Source organism: Odocoileus virginianus, chromosome 30 (assembly GCF_023699985.2).
Source record: "Odocoileus virginianus isolate 20LAN1187 ecotype Illinois chromosome 30, Ovbor_1.2, whole genome shotgun sequence".
NCBI classification, from domain to species: domain Eukaryota; kingdom Metazoa; phylum Chordata; class Mammalia; order Artiodactyla; family Cervidae; genus Odocoileus; species Odocoileus virginianus.
In genome coordinates, this window is record NC_069703.1 from 32281519 (window position 1) to 32301453 (window position 19935).

At 58.4% G+C, this 19935-nt stretch overlaps 1 protein-coding gene across 8 annotated transcripts; it reads right to left on the reverse strand.

Moving 5' to 3' along the window:
• Positions 1–1316: 1316 nt before the first annotated feature.
• On the reverse strand, positions 1317–14797 carry SH2D5 (SH2 domain containing 5). 8 transcript variants are annotated; one of them, XM_070458840.1, is made up of 10 exons: positions 14624–14797; positions 9653–9781; positions 9266–9349; positions 8701–8775; positions 7495–7641; positions 6012–6260; positions 5690–5864; positions 5209–5317; positions 4436–4595; positions 1317–3544 (listed from the first exon to the last, which is right to left on the reverse strand). In XM_070458840.1, the coding sequence occupies exons 2-10, from the start codon at positions 9737–9739 to the stop codon at positions 3341–3343; spliced, it is 1290 nt and encodes a 429-aa protein (XP_070314941.1). In that variant the 5' UTR covers positions 9740–9781; positions 14624–14797; the 3' UTR covers positions 1317–3340. The 8 variants fall into 8 exon arrangements, with proteins under 8 accessions (XP_070314941.1, XP_020767737.2, XP_070314938.1 ...); XM_020912078.2 differs by having other exon boundaries at positions 9266–9346; positions 9653–10076; XM_070458837.1 differs by having other exon boundaries at positions 5690–5861; positions 9653–10076.
• Between the last annotated feature and the right edge of the window lie 5138 nt (positions 14798–19935).

A 19935-nucleotide genomic window follows, 5' to 3' on the forward strand; every position in this document is an offset into this window, starting at 1 on the left:
GCCTTCAGTCTTTCCCAGCATCAGGGTGTTTTCCAGTGAGTCAGTTCTTCGTGTCAGGTGGCCAAAGTATTGGAGTTTCAGCTTCAGCATCAGTCCTTCCAGTGAATATTCAGGACTGATCTCCTTTAGGATGGACTGGTTGGGTCTCCTTGCAGTTCAAGGGACTCTCAAGAGTCTTCTCCTACCCCACGGTTGGAAAGCATCAGTTCTTCTGCGTTCAGCCTTCTTTATAGTCCAGCTCTCACATCCATACATGACCACTGGAAAAACCATAGCTCTGACTAGATGCTGCACAGCCGTTCTCTTCCAGTCCCCACAGCCCCAGTTCTGAGAGGCTAACCACCTTGTTAGAGGCGGCCCAGGGGAGCCCCCCCGCCCAGGAGATATCAGAGGAGCAGCCTCCCTCGGGGGTTAGAGACTTACCAACAAAGGGGACAGGGACCTTGCTGCCCTTTATCCACATCCCTGTATTAACTCGGAAAGGCTGCCCAGAGCCTGTTACAGCGCCCCCTGCACCCCCACACCGGGCGGTGCCGGAGCAAAGCTTCCCTGTCATGCTGTCCCTTGTCTTTATTAAGACTCAAGCTGAAGATACAAAACAAATTCGAGAGCCAAAGTCCTTTGGCTGGAGAGGCTGCCTGGCCTCTCTCCCCACACCTACCCCGACCCCCGCACAAATCCCTCTAGAAGAGCCCCTGGTCGCACCTCCTCTGGGCTCCCGTTTGCACAGAAATTGTCTGCTATGGGCCAGGCACGGCAATAGATGCTGGGAGAGAGCTCAGCCCCTGCCCTCCAGTGCACGTGTGGTCTAGTGGGGGAGGCTGACATTTGAAACAAATATCCCACAAACAAAAATCCCATAAATAAAAGAGTATTAACAAACTAAAGGAACAGATGTACTGAATAGTTGGCCAGGATACCTCACCCAGCCCAGGCAGGGGGCCAGGGGGCAGTCAGGGCAGGCTCCCTGAGAGTGAGATGGTAAGGTTGAGGAGTTCATCAGTTAAAGGAGAGGAGGGCAAGGAGGCCTGAGAAAAGGCCCTGTGGCATGTTGCAGGAGCAGAAGGATCAGCCGAGTGGCCAGAACATAAGGACTTGAGCCTCCTCCATACAGGAAATACCCACCTAAGGTTTTAAGCAGGAGTCGTCGATTGAAGCTACCCACGCAATTCGTTCAAGACCTCCTGAGCCCCTGACGACAGGATCTCTGTCTGCGCCATTCAGCGCCAGCAGAAGGTATGGTTGGCAAACAAAAACAAAGCAGGCAACCTGGACAAAGCCCTGGCCTTTCAAAGGAAAAGTCTGTACTCAGCAACCGCAAGAAATGCATTTTATTTGCTTCAAGTCCACACAGTAAGGAGGCTGGGCTACCCAGGTGGCACTGGTTGCGACAGAGGAAACTGGTCTGCAATGAAGGCAGTGAGGCGTCTGCGCACGCGAAGCAGAAACCCGGCCTCGTTTGTGCCACGCGACCCAAAGCGCCGCGTGAAGGGATGTAAAGTACCGTGGGGACGCTCCCCACACCCCGTCCACACGACAACTTGTGCGACGAAATCTGTCCCTCACAGAGGTCAGACCAGTTAGCGGGGCTTCCTAAATGTGTGCGGCTCCGGGGCGGTAATCCTGGGCCCCACATCACCAAACCCCTCTCCTTGCCAGAGAAATGGGAGGCTGGGGCTCCTGAGGAAACAGGGCTTTGCCCAGGGAGGAGATGGCTTCCGGTAGTAAGGGCTGTAACACGAGTCCAGGCTCCCACGCATATTCAGTACAAAACCACTGCTGCGGTTCCAGTGAAACAAGCGCCAAAAGGACGGCTTCCTCCTTCCATCTATTGTGACAAGAGTGACAAGGCCCCAGCCAAGAGCCTTTACTGAGCCGGAGGGTGTAAACCGGGGACGCCAGGCCTGAACTTCTGAGGCTCCTCGTTCTTTTTATTCCATTGGGGCTGCTCGTTTTTCCAGGAAACAGGAGTGTATTACTTTCAAGGCCCTACTCAGTCACATCCTGTCCCCAGAGAGGAGAGAAGGCAGCCCCCAGACCCACGACTAGACCTCTGCCTCAGGAGTAGAAGTTCATCCACCATGAACTTGCTCCCTAGTTTGGGAGATTCATGTTTGCCTGTCAACTTTGCTTATAAAGGGGGATACCTAGAGCTGTCACTGTGGGGTCATTTCCCTGGATGAATGCCCCCGTGTCAGCCCAGGCCAAGTGTCCTCTGGCAGGGCCCACATTGGTTCTGCCTTCAGATGGTTCCTCCCTGACCCTCACCTCCAGTGGGGCTGACCTAGTGACGTGGTCCCTGACAGATGCCCATTAAGGGAAATGCCACCATGAGGTGGGGCGTGGACTTCCCAAGCAGCCACCAAATCCAAACCCAGTGTGGCCTGCAGGATGAGTGGATCAGGGCCCTAGTCACCCCTGTAAGCCTGTAGCCTGTAGCTTACTGCTGGCCCCTCAGAATCAAGTGGCCAAAGGCAGTGAGGCTGGGTAGGGGGGTGTCTTGATGGGTTTTGGAGGGTGTGTGGGAAGAGACGAGTCTGCGACATCTCTTCTGTGTGAGCAGGAGGCCCAGCTCTGCGGTTCAGAGCAGAGAAAGCAGCCTTCCTGATCTGAGGTTCACTGGGATCCTCTGCCCCGTCAGCCCGCTCACACTGCTTTCTACGCACAGGTGTCCACCTGGGCTCTGGGTGACTCGGCTCCTCTCTGCAGCCTCTTAACCCCCACACTTCAGGACTCAAGGGCGGGCTCCTCTCACCTCAAAGGACGTGGGAAATAGGCCGTGCTCCGTCAGCCTGGACGTCGCCCCCAAGCTCCACCACGTTGTCCCTGCTTCTCTCACGGAGAGGGCGACTTGTCCCCACACCTCTGCCCAAAGTGAGAACTCCCTCCTGCCTGCCCACATGCCTCTCCCTCATGCGTCTGGCTGCCTTGGCCTGGAGCTCTCTGGGGACACCCAGTCAGGGCCCCAAGACCTGGCCTGCTTGGGGGAGGGCCCCACCTGAACTGGAACAACCTTCCTGCCCACTTTGGAAAGCTCCCCACCCAGGAGGGAGGTGAGACCCAGGGAAGGCAAGCATCAAGTCACCCGACAAGTTCTGGGAAGCCTGGAGCTCGGTCTGCTGCGCTTGTGATCCTGACGGCCCGTGTCCTGGGGAGAAGCCCCTGGTGATCCTCACTCTCAGGGCCCCCCCACAGGCAGGGAAATGATGGAAGACTGGTCCCAGGGACAGTGACTGGATGGAACTGGTGCCCAGCAGGGTGGAAGAGGCCAGAGCCGAGTGGCCCGCTGAGGCTCGGGAGCCAGGGTACAGCGGGGCCTGTTGGCGTGGGGCCCTGCCTCCTAGCCCAGACCCTGCAGTTCTGCCTCAGACTTGGCGTGGCCCAGGGGTCTGAGCGCCCGAGGAGGCCGGCCCTCGGGCCCATAGTCCTGCTCCTCGTAGCCGGGGTTCAAGCGGCCCATGTCAAGGGAGCAGAAGAGGCTCCGCTCCGTTCCAGCGTGGTGCTCCACCAGGGCTTCCAGGCTGGGGAACTCAGCCGGCAGGTGCTGGGGAGGGGGCAGGGCAGGGACTTCAGTTCCAGCCCCCCTTTCCCCACAGATGATGCCTCCGACTACCCCATCACCCTGGATCCTGCCTCACTTTAGAGGAATTCAGAGAGGACACTGTCCTGCTCCTAGCAGAACCACACCCCTTTCCCTCTCTTTATCTCCCCCGGGGCCTGGACAAGACCGAGGCACTTAGCGTGCAAATAAGGCCGAGCATTTAAAAATCCATGCCTGCCCACCCCAGTCCCTGGAAACATGTGATCAGGCTAGGACTCCAGACCTAGAGACTGTGTGAACTTAAACGCAAGCCTCGACCCTCTCTGAGTCAGTTTCCTCCTCTGCTAAAAGACGAGTTAGGGTGTGGGAAAGCATGACTTTTAAAAGCTGTGATTGATGTAAAAATGCGAGGCGTGACCCTAGCCCAAGACTCCACTGTGTGGAGTGTTAAGTGTCTGTGTGTTAAGTCATTTCAGTCGTGTCTGACTCTTTAAGACCCTGTGGACTGTAGCCTGCCCGGCTCCTCTGTCCATGGGATTCTCCAGGCAAGAATACTGGAGTGGGTTGCCATCTCCTCCTCCAGGGGGATCTTCCCAACCCAGGGATGGAAGCTGCATCTCCTCTACGTCCTGCACTGACAGGCAGGTTCTTTACTACCAGCACCACCTAGGAAGCCCATGACTCTAGTTGAAATACCCTACTCTGGTGAGAGAGGGGCCTTAGAGTGGAGCCCGCAGAGAAGTGGGGCCAGAGCCGGAAGGACCAATGGCTGAAGAGCCGGATGCAGCGTTAAATAGGGGGGGGGTGGGGCCAGAGTGAGCCAATGAGGGGCCGGGGTGTGGTGTGAAAGGGGCGGGGCTTGATGGCGAGAAGTGTGGCCGGGAACCCTCTCACCTCCACGCAGTAGCGGCCCACGTGGTTCCGGAAGACCTGGTGCGGCACGACGCCGCACTGCGTTCTCACCGACAGGCACCACTGGCCACTGGCGCCCGGCTCAGGCCACAGCAGGAAGGCCCCCAGCACGTCTCTCCGCAGCAGTGCGAGGGCGCTGGGCCTGGGAGGGCCGAGGCCAGAGGCTGAGGGCCGGCCCCTTGTCGGGACCCAGCCTCAGTCTGCTGAATGGCCTAACAGACCCACAGAGTCGGAAACACAGTGCCTGCCCAGAGTATGCCTTCCAGGAAAGGACGCTTTCTGACTGCCTCTCAGAAAGGTTTCCAAGGGTTACCCTAACTGTTGCCCCACTAGGGAGAGAGTTTTAAAGCGCAGGCATTTAGGAAGGCCGTTCCCTGTGACAGGCTTCACCTGAATAACCTCATTTGATCCCCTCCACAGCCCTGCAATGAAGGTCTGTATATTTTATTTTTTTAATTGTTTTTATCTTTTGGCTGCACCGCACAGCATGTGGGATCCTAGTTTCTGCACCAGGGATCGAATCCACGCCCCCGGCACCGGCAGCGCAGAAATCTTAACCACTAGACCACCAGGGAAGCCCGGAAGGTCCTTTTATTATCCCCATTTTACAGAAAACTGACGCCCAGGGGTGGGGAAGTCTCTGGCCTAAGGTCGGAGAGCCCTCCGTCCAAGGGCAGGGATGCACATCTCGGGGCCCTGGGGGAGCTCACAGCCTAGTTCCCCGCCCCTCCCAAAGGGCTGGGCACCACTCCTACCTGGAGATGCCAGCAAAGGCCCAGATGTTCTCCGTCAGGCTTCCCTCGCTCTCCACCAGGCACGAGGGGCCCCCGGGTGCCCGGGGCCAGGCCTCCCACGCGGCAGGAACTAGAGCGATCAGAGGGAGGGAGGTCGTCCTCTCCCCTCGCCCATCCCTATTTCACCCCCACAGGCTTCGGCACCCCCCCGAGCTTTTCTCTTTACTAAGCCCCGCGCTCTCCGCCCAATCTGCACACATCGTGCTTCCCGAAAGACACAGGCACACCCAGGCACACGCCTACGCACACCCACTCGCCACTCACAGCACTTCAGTAGCTATGCCCGCGCCTCGGCCAACAGCAGCTGGGCGCTCAGCCCCGAACGCATCCTCGAGCACGGAGCCCCGGCACTCAGCAGGCTTCTATAATCAGCCCGCAGACGCTGCCGCTCAGGCCCACCCTCGCCCAACCCACGCCAATGCACGCGTGCCCGGCAACTCACGGGCCTCGCGGGCGGACAGCTGCAGCTGCGTCTCGTAGGTGCAGGCGCGGTAGGCCCCGGAGCGGAGCACCTTGCTGCGGATGGCTTTCTTGCGCACCAGCGTGGGCGAGCAGTACGGGTTCCCTAGGCGCGCGTGGCGGGCGCCCACGCGGCTCCCTGACTCCAGCAGCTCCTTCTAGGGAGGGCCCCGCAGGGGCGCCCAGACTCAGGCCGGCCCGGCCATAGCCCCTCCCACGGAAATCCGGCACCCGCCCCCCTCGACCTCCAAACCCTCGCCCCGTCCCCCGTCCCCTGCCCACTCCCTGGCTGGGGTGCTGCATACCCCGCTGCCCCCAGACGCCTCTGCCGGCAGCCGCCGGAAGGAGACCAGCGCGTCAACGTTCTGTGAGAGCTGATCCCGGCCGAAGGGTTCCCGTACTAGGCCAGGGGGGTGCCCGGGGCCGGACCCCGGCTTCAGCGGCACGTCCCCCACAGTGCTCGGGCGTGGCTCGGGCCGCGCCCGCTCCTCCGGGTGCTGCAGCAGGTAAGCGAGCTGGAAGGAGCGGCAGAGCAGCAGGTGAAGGATCTGGACCTGGGGAGGGAGGGGGAGGTGCGCTCAGCCGGGAGGCTCCTGGGGGATCCCCGGGCATCAACCCACGGGCCAGGGGTGCCTGCAGCCCCCTGGCTCGACGTGCTCTTCCCTATTCTTCCTGAGAAAACGAGTACTTAGCCCTCAAAACCTCACCACCATGCAGCCTCCCCTCCCATCTTCCTTGATTCATTTAACAAACAGGGAGCGTCTACTTTGTTCCAGGCATCGTGCTTGGAGCTGGGAATACATGGGCTAAATGCACTGCTAGCCCTCAGTTACTAACCCCACCTATATCCTCTTAGAGGCATGGCTGAGAGTCCAGGCCCTGAAGTCATAGGACCTGGGATCTGATCCTGGCCCTGTCACATAGGAACTGCTGGGTGACCCCTGGGAACAACATGGAGTCTCTGTGCCCCTTTAACGACATGGACCACAGGAACACCCCCCCCGCCCCGGGCAGGCTCAGCACTCTGAGACCTGCACGTTCAATCCATCACACAGGCAGCATCTAGCCCCAACATGGAACTGTGAGCTCCAAAAGTTCAAGGGTCATGGCTTGGCCACCCGTAACCCCAGTAGCCACACAGGGCTCAACACACAGAGGGGACGGCAAAGGCCTGCTGCCTGGAACCAAGCCCAGGCCCTGCTGCCCAAACGGCCGGCTGCCCCGGCTCTGCTGTTAGCAGCGGTCACACTGGCTTTGACTTTTAGGATCCACCCGTCCATCCTCTCTCCCCACAGGGCCAAGCAACAGAACAGTTCAAGACCCAGACCCAGCCTCTGCACTCAAAGAATTCCAGTGACTGCAGTGAGGGACACACAGATGGCAGAGTGCAGTTCAGGTCACAGGATGGCAGAAGGTGGGGTGGTCTGGAGGATTCAAGCCGGGCTGAACCTCAAAGGGCAAGCTGGAATTTGCCAGGATGAGGAGGGGGAGGGGCGTGGAGGCAGGCAGAACAGCAAGGAAGAAGGCCTGGCAGTGTGAGCCTCCCGGCCTGCTGCCCATCTCCCAGCCCGAGGCATGCTGAGTCCACTGACACACTGGGGGGTTCCTCCGAAGGCAGAGCCACGAAGGAGCCAGGGTGACGAGGGGTGCAGGCCAGGGGGTGGGGGTGCTCAGGCCAGCTCGCTGAGCCACCATGGCCTCGGTCCCTGGGACCCATGTGAATGCACAGCACACCGCGCCACCCCCCCCCAGCCCCAGTGCTGGGACTCTGCCCTGGGCCCCGGGTACCTCCCCAGGCTGGCTGCCCACAAAGAGGTGGCAGAAGAGCTTGCTGGCCGGGCTCCTGGGGTTTCGGGCCATGAAGGCAAACTGGCAGTCGGCTGGGCACCAGGTGGCATAGAGGATGCGCTTCAGGGCGTGAGCCATCAGGAGCACCTGGGAGGCAGCAAGCCCGCGGACTCCATCAGACCCACCACGTGGCTGCAGATGCCGGCCAGCGCGCAGCCCCGCCGGCGCCACGCCCCGGCCGGCGGCATCGCAGGTCTGCCCTCCAGCCTGGTTGCCCAGCTGGGGGCCCACCCAGCTCCTGGGACGAAGAACTCTGCCCTCCTTCCAGGCCTGCCCAAACTACGCTTCCCATGGGCACCCTCATCCTTTACACGAACCCTGAGCTCGGGGCCCCTGCCCTGGGCTGCCAACCAGCTGACCGGGGTGGTCGTGCTGGGTCATGGAGCCGAGGGGCAGAGCATTCCCGGCCTGCAGGGTCACAGGGCCAGGCAGTAGTGGCCAGCCCCGGGCTTGCACTCCTGGTCTCTGGAGTCAGGTGACCAGGGTTCGAATCCGGACTGTGTCACTCACTCTCCGGTGCCTTGGGCAGCTGAACACAGCTCTCTGAGCCCTTGCTGGGACGGGTGTTAAGGAGGGACAGGACCCCTCCGATGGGGCCGGCAGAGGGCGTCAGTGAGACCTCGTGCAGGTGGTACGGGTACTGACCCCAGGGCCCCCACCGTGCCAGCTCTGGACACATCGGCACCACCTCGTAGGAGAGCTTGGTGCCAAGTCGTGGGGCACCTCGCCTGGCACACAGGGCTGGAGTTCATTTTTTTGGGCTGGTTTTTCACCAAGAGGAGGATGGGTGACCAAACAGGGGTTCCCAGCCCGCCTCCAGCCTCCCTGGCCCTATTCCACAATCATGAGACGCTGGCCACAGCCCCCCTGGCCCAGCCTGGGGACCGGCCCAGACCTCATGAGGTCGGCTGGGCCTGACGCTCAGGCTAGGAGCTGGTCCCTGGAGATTCTAGGGCTGGAGGCAGGGAGTGGGGTGGGGGGGGGTGGGGAGAAACTAGGGAGAGGGCCCTTGGAGAGAGGATGTCCAAAGGCCCAGGGCAGGCTGAGAAACCGGGGAGGCTGCAGGGCTGGGCAGAGGCGTGTCCCCGGGGAGCAGGGCACCCGGGGGGTCCTCACCTGCACCCCCCACCCCCAGCAGGCTCCTACCTCGCCCTCCCCGCTGTAGATCTTGAGGCCCTGAAGGCTGAATTTCAGGATGACGGCCCGGCGACGGGGACAGTCCTGGGTGGGAGACAGTGAGTGGGGGGCGACGTCACCACCCGGCCTGCCCAGCCTGGCCTCTGACCCTGGGGCTGGTCAGCAACTCCGCCCCCCTTCCCCACCCCCCCTCCCCTCTCCGCCACAGCTGCCAGGGGGCGGAACCCTGGACGGGGAGTCCCCCGGGGTTGGCCCAGCGTGCATGGCTCCTGGCAGACCAACCCCCAGGCCCGTGATGACCGCCCCCCACATCTCCCACCTGTGGGGCCCAGGTCACGACTGCCAGGGGGAAGGGAGCCTCGGGGCATGAAGAACGTGGCTCCAGGAGCCCGCGTGTGGTCCCAAGGGCGCCCACCTCTCAGAAAGGCTTTGGTTCCGCCCTTCCCTGGGTCTCACTTGCTCGGTCTTTCTGAATGGGGGACTGGGGTGGACCCAAGGGCCTCAGAGGTCATTCCCAGCCCGACACTCCGGGGCTCTGAGCCCAGCGGGGAAGTGCCCCCCGCCAGCCCGCTACCTTCAGCGCCCACAGCTGCTGTTGGACCAGCCACACGCTCTCCTGGGGGTCCAGGTCGTCCACGGGGAAGGAGCCCACGTACTGCTTGGGGGCAGGGGTGCGGGGTGGGGGGGCGGGGGAGTCAGGCCCCTGGCCCTGATCCCCACTTTCCACGTGACCCTCCTCACACACACTCTGAGCTGTGGGGGAGGCTGGTGGGTGGCAGAAGGCATCCCCGGGGCCAGGTTCCACCTCCACCGCCCCCCCACCAGGCCCCATGGCCTCATTCGTGGGCACACACTCCAGAGCCGCCCCTCTCCCACCTCCCCCCAAGCTGGGAATACAGGGGCCCGAGGCTCCTCCCCCCACCCAGGGCCAGCCCCGCCCCCAGGGACCGACCCCACCCACCTGGGCAAACTTGGTGATGCACCGGGGCCGCTGAGGGGCAGGGCCGCAGTCGGAGGCCCTCCGGCCCCCGGCCCCCGCCCTCTGCATGGCCCCCAGGGCCGCCGGCTTCCTGCTCCGACGGAGAGGAGGCTGCAAAGGGCAGGGCGAGGAGGGCTGGCGCCCAAGGCTGGTGCCCAACCTCGGAGCACCGGTCAGAGGCTCCCCTCCGCGCGCTGGCATCCAGCAAGCCCTGCCTGGGCGCCTGCTGTGTGTGCCAGGCAGCGTCCTGGGCGCTGGGACACAGGGGACACACACCCCAGGCAACACGACAAAGTCCCCGCCTGCCCTTGTGGAGCCGTCATTCAATTAAGCCATCAGTAAGATATGGAATATGCCAGATGGTGATAAGGGGCTTTCCTGGTGGCTCAGCTGGTAAAGAATCCACCTGCAATGCGGGAGACCTGGGTTCGATCCCTGGGTTGGGAAGATCCCCTGGAGAAGGGCAAGGCTACCCACTCCAGTATTCTGGCCTGGAGAATCCCATGGACAGAGGAGCCCAGTGGGCTACAATCCGTGGGGTCACAGAGTCAGACACGACTGAGAGACTAACACAGATGGTGATAGAGCAGAGAAGAGGCCATGAAGGGCAGGCTGGGGGGTGACCACGGCAGAGAAGTTCTCGCTGAGGCGTGAGGTTGGAGGAACGGGGAGCGGACATGTAGCCAGCTTGTGCAGAGTGCCAGGGGAGGGGCACCCTGGAAGATACCACCCAAGAGGAGGCATGTGACAGCGGCCTGAACAGGGTCTGCGAAGGCCCCGAGGAGCTGGGCAGCTGGGGCCCCGAGGCAGAACTTACCAGAGCAGCACCCGGGATGGGGTCAGCCCAAACCGTCACACGAGGGGACTGAGGCGCTGCCCCGTGGGCAGCAGGGAGCCACAGCAGGTGCCAGGGCAGGACGCCTGGAGTCCGCGGGGCAGCGGCGGCCCCTGAACTGAGGTGACCCTGGCTCCTGTCCAGCCCGACCCCAGCCTCTGCCCGAAGCGTCCACCCCAGCCAGAGCCGGCACTGGTGCTGTGTCAGAGGGGAGGGAGCCCAGCCGGGCGCCAGTGTGCCCAGACCTCCCGGATCCCCCAGCAGAGAAGAGGGGGGACACTGCCCTCCAGACTGTCCTCAGGGGCAGGGAGGGCACGTCCTTCCCCTCAGAGCTCAGGGCACAGCTGGTGCTCAGGGAATGCAGCATGAATGCATCCTGCCACCGCGGAGCCTGCACGTGGCAACTGGAGAAGCTGATGCCCTGCCTTGGAGAGCTGGGTCTCGGGAATGAAGACCCAGCGCGGCCACAACATAAATGAGAAAACGATAACAACAACAACAACAAACGCATCACAAAACGGAATGACTGAATGTCTCTGCCTCAGCCCCGGGATTCAGCTCCCTCAGGCTTCCTCGGGGCCAATTTAGACACCCGCGTCCATCCCCCATCCCGGAGGGCTCCGTCTTACCAGGCTGCTTGTAAACCACTGCATTTGGGATCAGAGAGACCCGGGTCCAAATCCTGTGTGATTTTGCATAAGCTGCTTCACCTCTCTGAGCCCCCCATTTCCTCAACCCCAAACGTGGGATAACGTGTGGCACTGGTGAGACCTGAACGCAGGCACAGAACTGAGCACGATGCCCGCCAGGGTCAGAGCTGTGGCCAACAAGGACGGTCTCGTGCGGAATGTGGTTGTTGGCGTTCAGTCACTCAGGCATGTCCGACTCTCTGCGACCCCATGGACTGCAGCACACCAGGCCTCCCCGTCCATCACCAACTCCCGGAGTTTACTCAAACTCAGGTCCATCGAGTCGGTGATACCATCCAACCATCTCATCCTCTGTCGCCCCCTTCTCCTGCCCTCAGTCTTTCCCAGCATCAGGGTCTTTTCCAGCGAGTTGGCTCTCCGCGGCAGGGGGCCACAGTATGGGGGGACGGGGGACCCACTCAAGAGGGGATCTCAGGGACAGTGAGGTCTGATTACTGTCAGGGCCTCCTTGCAGCAGGCCGCACCTAAGAGGAAACCCCCAATCTAGGAGGGCAGGCGTGCCTGGGGCCACAATTCCTGCCGAGAGAGCCGGGATCAGACAAGGCGCCGGGCAGGAGATGCGTGCACCGTGGGTGTGCTCTAGCACCTGCGGGAGTCCTGGACGGCGGGTTTGGGAGATCGCCTAGAGCCCAGGGATGGCCCCTACCCCAGCCTTGTACATGACCATCGGCCCCAGCAGCTGGCTCAGGCCAGCTGGGGCCACTAGCGGCATGAAAGGGCCTCAGTGAGCCTTTAAAGGAAGCCTGCAGGGCCCCCTCGAGGGCTTCCCAGCTCCGCCCTCCTGCTTTCCTGGGCCCTCCCACCTCTCTTCACATTTCGATCCTAATTATTTTTCACATCATGCCATTACGTACCATCATTTTACGTTTAAATACAGCAAGGTTAGGGTGTAACTGGCACAGAAGCTACGTGGCCCTGGTTCCAGGTACGGAGATGGGGCTTCCAGGGAACTGGACCTTCAACACATCCTGGGCTGGGATGCCTGGTGCCCGCAGGCAGGGGTAGGGGGGAACAGAGGAGGCAGAGACCAAAACCCAAACCAAATGGGGCAAAACGGAGAGAGGGAAGGAGCAGAGGATGAAAACCATGACACACCTAGACAGCATATTAAAAAGCAGAGACATTACTTTGCCGACAAAGGTCCATACAGTCAAAGCTATGGTTTTTCCAGTAGTCATGTACGGATGTGAGAGTTGGACTATAAAGAAGCTAAGCGCCAAATAATTGATGCTTTCAAACTATGGTGTTGGAGAAGACTCTTGAGAGTCCCTTGGACAGCTAAGACACAACCAGTCCATCCTAAAGGAGATCAGTCCTGAATATTCACTGGAAGGACTGATGCTGAAGCTCCAATACTTTGGCCAAAAGACCCTGATGCTGGGAAAGATTGAAGGCGGGAGGAGAAGGGGATGACAGAGGATGAGATGGTTGGATGGCATCACTGACTCAGTGGACATGAATTTGAGCAAACTCCAGGAGATAGTGACGGACAGGGAAGCCTGGTGTGCCACAGTCCATGGGGTCACAAAGAGTAGGACCCGACTTAGTGACTTAAGAAGAAGTGAAACAGAGGAGTGAGAAGAAAGACAATGGCAAGAGAGATAAGGGAAAGATGGGAGGAGGGAGAGGTGGGGAGCAGGGAGCACATCTCACTCAGAGGGTGGGAGTGGAAGGAGGCACCGGGGCTGTGACCCCTCCCACAGCCAGGACAGCAGTGTCTGAGGCTGCAAACAGCCTCCTCCCCAGAGCCACAGCTTTCTTGGGGACACCCCGGGGTGTAGGCTGTGGGGGCGCAAGGGGGAGACCAGGCCACTGGGCCCTCTTATGGGTCCCACTTCACCCCCACATCACCTGATCCTTCTTCCCCCAACCTTGGAAAACTGGAAGTTTCTCCCTCCTAAGCCCGAGGGATACAGTACCTTTCAGCCCCAGACTGCCCAGGGGACCAGGGAGGGGAGAGGCTCACAGAAGACTGGAAACAGACCCGCTGACCTATTCCAGGCACAGACATCCACGGATCCCTTTGATCAGATCTGTTTTTCTTAGGTTTTTGCACAGGAGCCTGGCTCTGGGCCAGAAGGTCCTAAGGGGACACATTTGGAGCAAGGCTGGGGCCCTTCTCTTGCTCCTCTGACGTTTTCGAGGTGGCCACTTAAGAGACCGGGCCCGGATGGGTGGACTACCTCGAGGGGCACGGATGGAGCCCTCTGCTGCGCTGTACTACAGCCAAGTGGTGTCCTAAGGAGGGCCCACCTTCCAGCGTCACCGGAGACCCCTCAGCCTGCAGGCTCCGAGCTTAGCAAATGGTGGCTCACCTGCCCAAAGTCACACAGCAAAAGGGGAGCTGGGAACCCACTGTGGGTCTATAGGGCTCTTCCCCCCTCCCTGCCCCCCATCCCCGCTATGGCAGTGCCCGCCCCCAAGAAAGCAGGTGTCCACCTCCTGAGTTTGGTGGGTCCCAGCCTACCCAGGGGCAGGTGAGGCGAGGAAGGAACAGCAGCAGTGCTGGGGGTGGATGTGATCAGCTGCTTTCTCCCGCTGCCTGCCTCCCAGGCCAAACGGCCTGCAGCTGCCAGAGGCACTCCAGACTCACCACACTGTCTTTGGCTCCGCAGCACAGAAGAGCCCCCCTATTCCCAGGACAGCCTCCTACCCCCAGGGCAACCCCCTGCCCCGGGCCAGCCCTGGCTGCCCTTGCCACAGGGTGGGAGAGACTAAGGTCAAATCCGTGGATGGTGGGGTCCCCACGACGTTGACTGATGTCACCAACATCAGCCTCCATGTCCTCAACCAGAGAGTGGGCTTAATGATAGCAGCTGCCTCCTGGAGTTGTTCATCTATCTGTTCCTTCTGAGAATATTTCCAAGCGCTACGTTCCAGGTGAACAAAACAAAGTCTCAGCCCTCAGCAAGCTGGCCTGAGGAGGGGCAGGGGTGGATACTGGAAATCAGCAACATTACAGGGAAGCTGAAGCGACTTGGAGGAAAATACGGCAGAGTGAAGAGGGCCTGGGATCTGCGTGCGTCTCTGTCAGGGGGGGAGGTGCCATCAAATTTAGGCTCCCCGAGCAGACGACATGAAGAGGAAAGTGCTGTTTTCAGGATTAAAGTGGGGCCGAAACCAGATGTGCGGCGGTACAGAACGCTCCGCAGCGTGGGGAATTATTCCTATCACTGTAATTCCCAGGGAGCACTGTCAGGGTTCCCGGCCGTCCCCGGGAGCGGAGAAAGTCTTGCCCTCCCCCCCGCCCCCCCAACAGAGGGGCGAGCGAGGCAGGACGCTAGCCAACGGGATGGTGGAGGTGATGGACGGTGATGGTGGAAGTGACAGATGATGACGGTGATGGGCGAAAAGGAGACAGGCGACTCCCCATCCGACACGCGCCCCCCCACGCAACCACCCACGCACCTCAATCTCCACGCCCTGGAACCAAGTCCCGCTTCAGCCGATCCGCCAGTCCCAGCCCCCGCCCGACTCCCCGGACGCTCACTCACCGCGGGCCCGGAGTCCCGTCCCTGCCGCCCGGCGCAGCGACCCGCAGCCTGCACCGCGCGCCCCTCCCCTGCCTCCCGCAACTCCCAGCGCAGCCCCCACGTGGCCTCGGCTAGCTGCCTCCACATCACCCGGCCCTCGGCCTCACCCGCCCAATCGACGCCCGCGGAGCCGCTCCGCACGCTCGCGTCGGCCAATCGGCGCCCGCGAGGGGCCCTGGCTCCGCCCCCTTCGTCTCGCGCCCCGGTGCTCCGCCTTTAAAGCGAGAACCGGGGGCCGCTCACCGCTGCTCAGGACGCCTCTTTTCGGGCGGGTTGGGGGGTTCTGAGTGCTAGGGGCCTCGCCGATGGTTCCCCCCTCCTAGGGCGTCTTTCTCCTCCAGACCCCCCAACCCTCCACACCCCCACCCCCGGCTATAGCTCCTTTTCGTCATCTCGGCGGCGGCTGCGGCAACACCTCCTCCGGGAAGCCTTCCCTGACCACCACCGGTGACCTCACCTCCTTAAAGCTCTTGCCACTCCTGTCAGCATAACTAACCCATCTTACTAGAGGGCCCTCGGCCCCGGCCCGGAGGCGCCTCTCTCCCCAGTGCGCAGGCATCCGCTGGCCCGCAGTAGGCGTTCCGGGCTTGTCGTCTTGAGTGAATGAAGAAGGCGTCACGATCCGGCCTCTGGGAATCCCCCACCCCCACCCCCGGCCAGCCTCAGCCCTGGTTCCCTCAGCCCCAGAGGGGTGGGAGGTGTGGGACAGCCCTTTCCTCGCCCTCCTCCTGCCAGCGTTCCTTGTAAGAGATTTAACTGACCCTGCCCAGGCGGCTCCAAGAAATCTGGGCAGTTAGCTCTGCAGGGGGGCCATGACCTTGTCCTTTGGGTTACATGAAAATCCACTGAGATGGGGTGAGCAAATTCAGCCCGAAGTGTCAGCACAGACCCTGTGCTAAGTCGCTTCCCTCTGTTCCGACTGTTTCGGGACAGCCCCCCAGGTTCCTTTGTCCATGGGGTGCTCCAGGCAAGAATATTGGAGTGGGTTACTATTTCCTCCTCTAACAGACCTTGTAGGTGCCACAGAAATAAATAGCAAGCCCGGTTCAGCCCAGTCTTTGGCATGTATGACGTCTGAACTCTGTAGAGGTAACGCCAGCAGCTGCCACATGGCAGGAAAGCATGGGCGGCAAGGGCAGGCGGGCACCCCGAGGGAGGTGGGTGGGCACTGCTGAGGTCTGACTGCCTCAGGGGAGTGGGGGAAGAGGGGGGCGTGAGCCCTGAGGGCCTGCTGGGCATCGCTTCATCTCCCCAAAGCTTCCGGATGCCTTTCCAAGAAGGGCAGTGGTGAGGTGTGGTGCTGAGACTTGGTCCCAAATCTGGACACTTCCTCTGACTGCACAGATGTGGGACCTGAATCACTTTAATCTTCTAGCACCTCATCTGGAAGTTTTACTAACACCTGACTCCTAGGGACATGAGGATTCCCATGCACTCAGTTCAGCTCAGTCGCTCAGTCATGTCCAACTCTTTGCGACCCCATGGACTGCAGCACGCCAAGCCTCCCTGTCCATCACCACCTCCCGGAGCTTACTCAAACTCATGTCCACTGAGTCAGTGATGCCATCCAGCCGTCTCATCCCATACGGTAATGTGGGCAAACTGCTCAGCACCCTAGCTGACCCACGTGAGTGAAGTGCTCAGTGGGTATTAGTGCTGTTACTCTTGAGTTTCTTTTCCATGTGATTGAAGGGCAGATGCTAAGTGCTCTGGAAAACACTTCACGGAGGTCATGTGACAGCCTTGAACCCATTGATGAGAAGCATCAAGATGGTTTACAGTTTGGTCCTGCTTTCCAGAAATCCCAATTTATGAAACTCAGAGTACACGAAGGATGAATAAAGGGTTAATTCTTACAAGCTTTCTTAAAAGGCATGTAAATTTTAAATAGAGGACTTGCCAATTACTAGACCACAGTCCCCATTTTGAGACACTTCAGAGAAAACAGGAGAAACAGTATTAATTACTGACTCTAACAAATTCTGGAGACACACAATTCATCCTGAAGCCTACAATTAAAAAAAAAAAAGAAGTGACAGGAATTTGTTTTAGGTCAAAATGAAAAGAAGACCAAAGAATTAAATTCAGATGGTGAAGCTGTTAAAACCAGAGGGGCAGTTTTGCCTTCTAAATCTTGCTCAGAAGGGGACAGAGGGTGAAGGTCTGAGTGGCAGGCACTGCGGTAGGTCCCAGAGACACAGATTTACTACAAAAATCAGATCTGGGAAGATACATGTGTGGGAAATGTATGTGACATTGACTCCTGACTTTGTGACCACCAAGGATCCTCCTCTTATTGGTCTTCACTTATTCCTTCACTCAGGAATATGTTTCAAAACCAAGTGCATTTTATGGATTGCAAGTTCACGTCTTCATTTTTATTTGTGTATCAGAGTAATGTAACTGCCCATCTGAGCTGGTCTTCAGGTTACCAAATTCAGTGGACTTGGCTCCACCCAAAGCACAGAAACTCTGATCTTCTACCATGCATGTAGCCTTAGTAAAGCTACAATAGATATATCAGCTCAGAGGTTTACATCAAGGAAAACAAGTGTCAGCAGGAGCCAGCCATCTCCTGGGCGAGCCAAGCTAGTCCATTCAGGGCAGCATGAAATGGCCACCACCGCATAATTATCTGCCTCAGGTATCCAATCCTACATTCACGACAGCACGTCTTGGGAGTCATCAGGGAGAGAACCTCAGCTGGCAGACAAATGAGTCATTTCGCAGGAAGACCAGAGAAGTCATCTACACAAAGCACGGGAGGGGATGACAACGCAGGCAAGGTGGTGGGGCTGTGATTCCTGAACACGCGAGGGCGCACGCCCCATCTTGGCATTTCCTGATGAGTCAGCGACAACGACAAAGCCTCGCCAGGTGTCAGCTTGCTATCACAATCTTCTCTGTTCACTAAAAATCCCAGAAATCTGGTACTGGAGTTGCTAGCTGATGAATGTGTGTGGGAAGTAACATCACATCATTTGCAAGCCCGTCTCCAACAGCAGGACTCAAATGGGAGCCAAGATGGTGAGCTTGGACAGGCCCTGGCTCAGCATCTCACACACATCTGGTTTTACAGCGCGCGTTTCCACGTCTCCTCAGGAACACCTTCCCATACTGGCAGCCACTTTCAGCCTTGAGCACCGTGCTCTCCTCTCAGGCGTCTCCCAGTGGCTGTCCCTGCAACTCACTGTGCCTCCCCCCGAGTGACCTAGAGCAGAGTTCTGTTTAATTCTGAGATGTTATGGGCTGAATTGTGTCCCCTCTCTCCAAGTTAACATGTTGAAGTGCTAACACCTGGTATCTAACCTAAGCGTATGACCGGATTTAGAGCTAGGGTGTGTAAAGAGGTAATTACATTAACATGAGGTCATTAGGGGACGTCCCTGGTGGTCCAGTGGTTAAGACCTTGTGCTTCCAATGCAGGGGGCACAGGTTCAATCCCTGGTCGTGGAACTAAAACAGGCCCCCTCCTCATAAAAAAAAAAAAAAAAAAGAGGTTTCCAGGGTGGGCACTGATCCCATATGACTGGTGTCCTTTTAAGAAGAGGGTATCTGGACAGAGAGGAAAGACAATGTGCTGGCAGGGAGGAGACAGCCGTCCAAGAGCCAAGGAGAGGGGCCTGGAACAGATCCTTCCCTCTCTCGTTGGAAGGAACTAACCTGCTGACGCTTTGATTCTGGACTTGGAGACTCCACAGCTGACAAATTAAATAGCTGTTGTTTACGTGATCTGGGCTGTGGTGTTTTGTTATGGCTCAAGCAGACTAACACAGTGATTAAAATAAGACTCCTTTTCATCCAATTGCAAAGCGATCCAGACCACAGCACTCTATGGCCAGATTCCTCCTTCTGGTATTTTCTGGGTGGCAGGGATCGTGGAGGTTCCAGGATCAGAGAAATGTTATCTAATTCAACTCTCTCCTTTCCAGTTGAGAACTAGAAGTTTCCACGGCTGGCCTGAGGTTGCACTCTTTTACTTCCAAAGGGGCACAGATTGCAGGCACCTCCACTCACCCTCTCAGCCACAGTTAGGGTGGTGCTTTTGTGTTTTTGGAGCAGAGGGACCGGGCACTCCCTGGGGACCACCTGGTAGAGGCTAAGTGCCACTGCTGCTCTAGTTCCAGGTAATCCTGTATCTGAAGTGACTACTATGGACTTTGTACTTCCTTCCACTTGTTTTATTACCAGTAACATAAAGCACTCCCAGGAATACTCTGGAGATAAAAAGAATGCCCCAGAAATAGGTATTTAGTCTTGTTGCTACCTGTACCCCATTTGAGAAACAGGGAACAAGGAATAGTTCCAAGTACTTTTCCACCTGAGAAGTACAAGTCTAAAGAGGACTCCTCCCTAGAAACACTTGTGAGACTCTCTCGTCCCAGAGTCGAGGGATGCGCTTCAGAAAGCAAAGAAAGCAGGATATATCGAATACTCTCCAAAGCCCCATCTATGTTGAAAACAAACTGGTAATAACACTTAGCAGAAACCCTTAAAAGGATTGCACAGTGAGTAGCTGGTCTCCCCTGCAGCCCCTCTCTCCACCCACCGCCAGCTGAGGCCCCAGGTTTGGCCCAGGTGGCATGTGATGCTGACCCTGGTCTAGGAAGGACTTCCTTCTCTTACCCAGCAGACTGCACTTCTCTTCTGCTCCCTGGCATCACCTGCAGCCCTGGTAGCTCAAAAGCTGTACGTTTTTTTCTTTTTTTTTAAACAAGTAAGCTCCTAGAGGTTTGTAAACCTAATTGGAAAAAAAATCTGTTCACCACTGCCATTTATGGCATGTCCATCTTGTAACTTGTTGCCAGACATCTTGCTTCCTGAGCTGCCAGAGTATAAACCTGCTAAGGAAAGTGTGAAGGCAAGGTGACTGGTCAAGTCTACTATGACTTGGTTTGTGTCCACTTCCACCACTTGTTACTTGTTTAATCAGGAGAAATGAACCAAAATCTGTTTCTGAAAGTTGGGCATACTTTCACATACTTTGAGAATATATCTCTAAGCATCTGAGGTAGTGTGATTGATAGGTCTAACAATAGGAACCTACCATGAATGGTAAACAACAAAGCTGAACTCGTGAAACTGGATTTTGTCTATTAAAAAAAAAAAAACCAGTCTCCTAAAATCCTAAAATGTCTTAGTAACCTTAGTGAATATGGTTCAGTATTTGATACTTGATAATCTCAC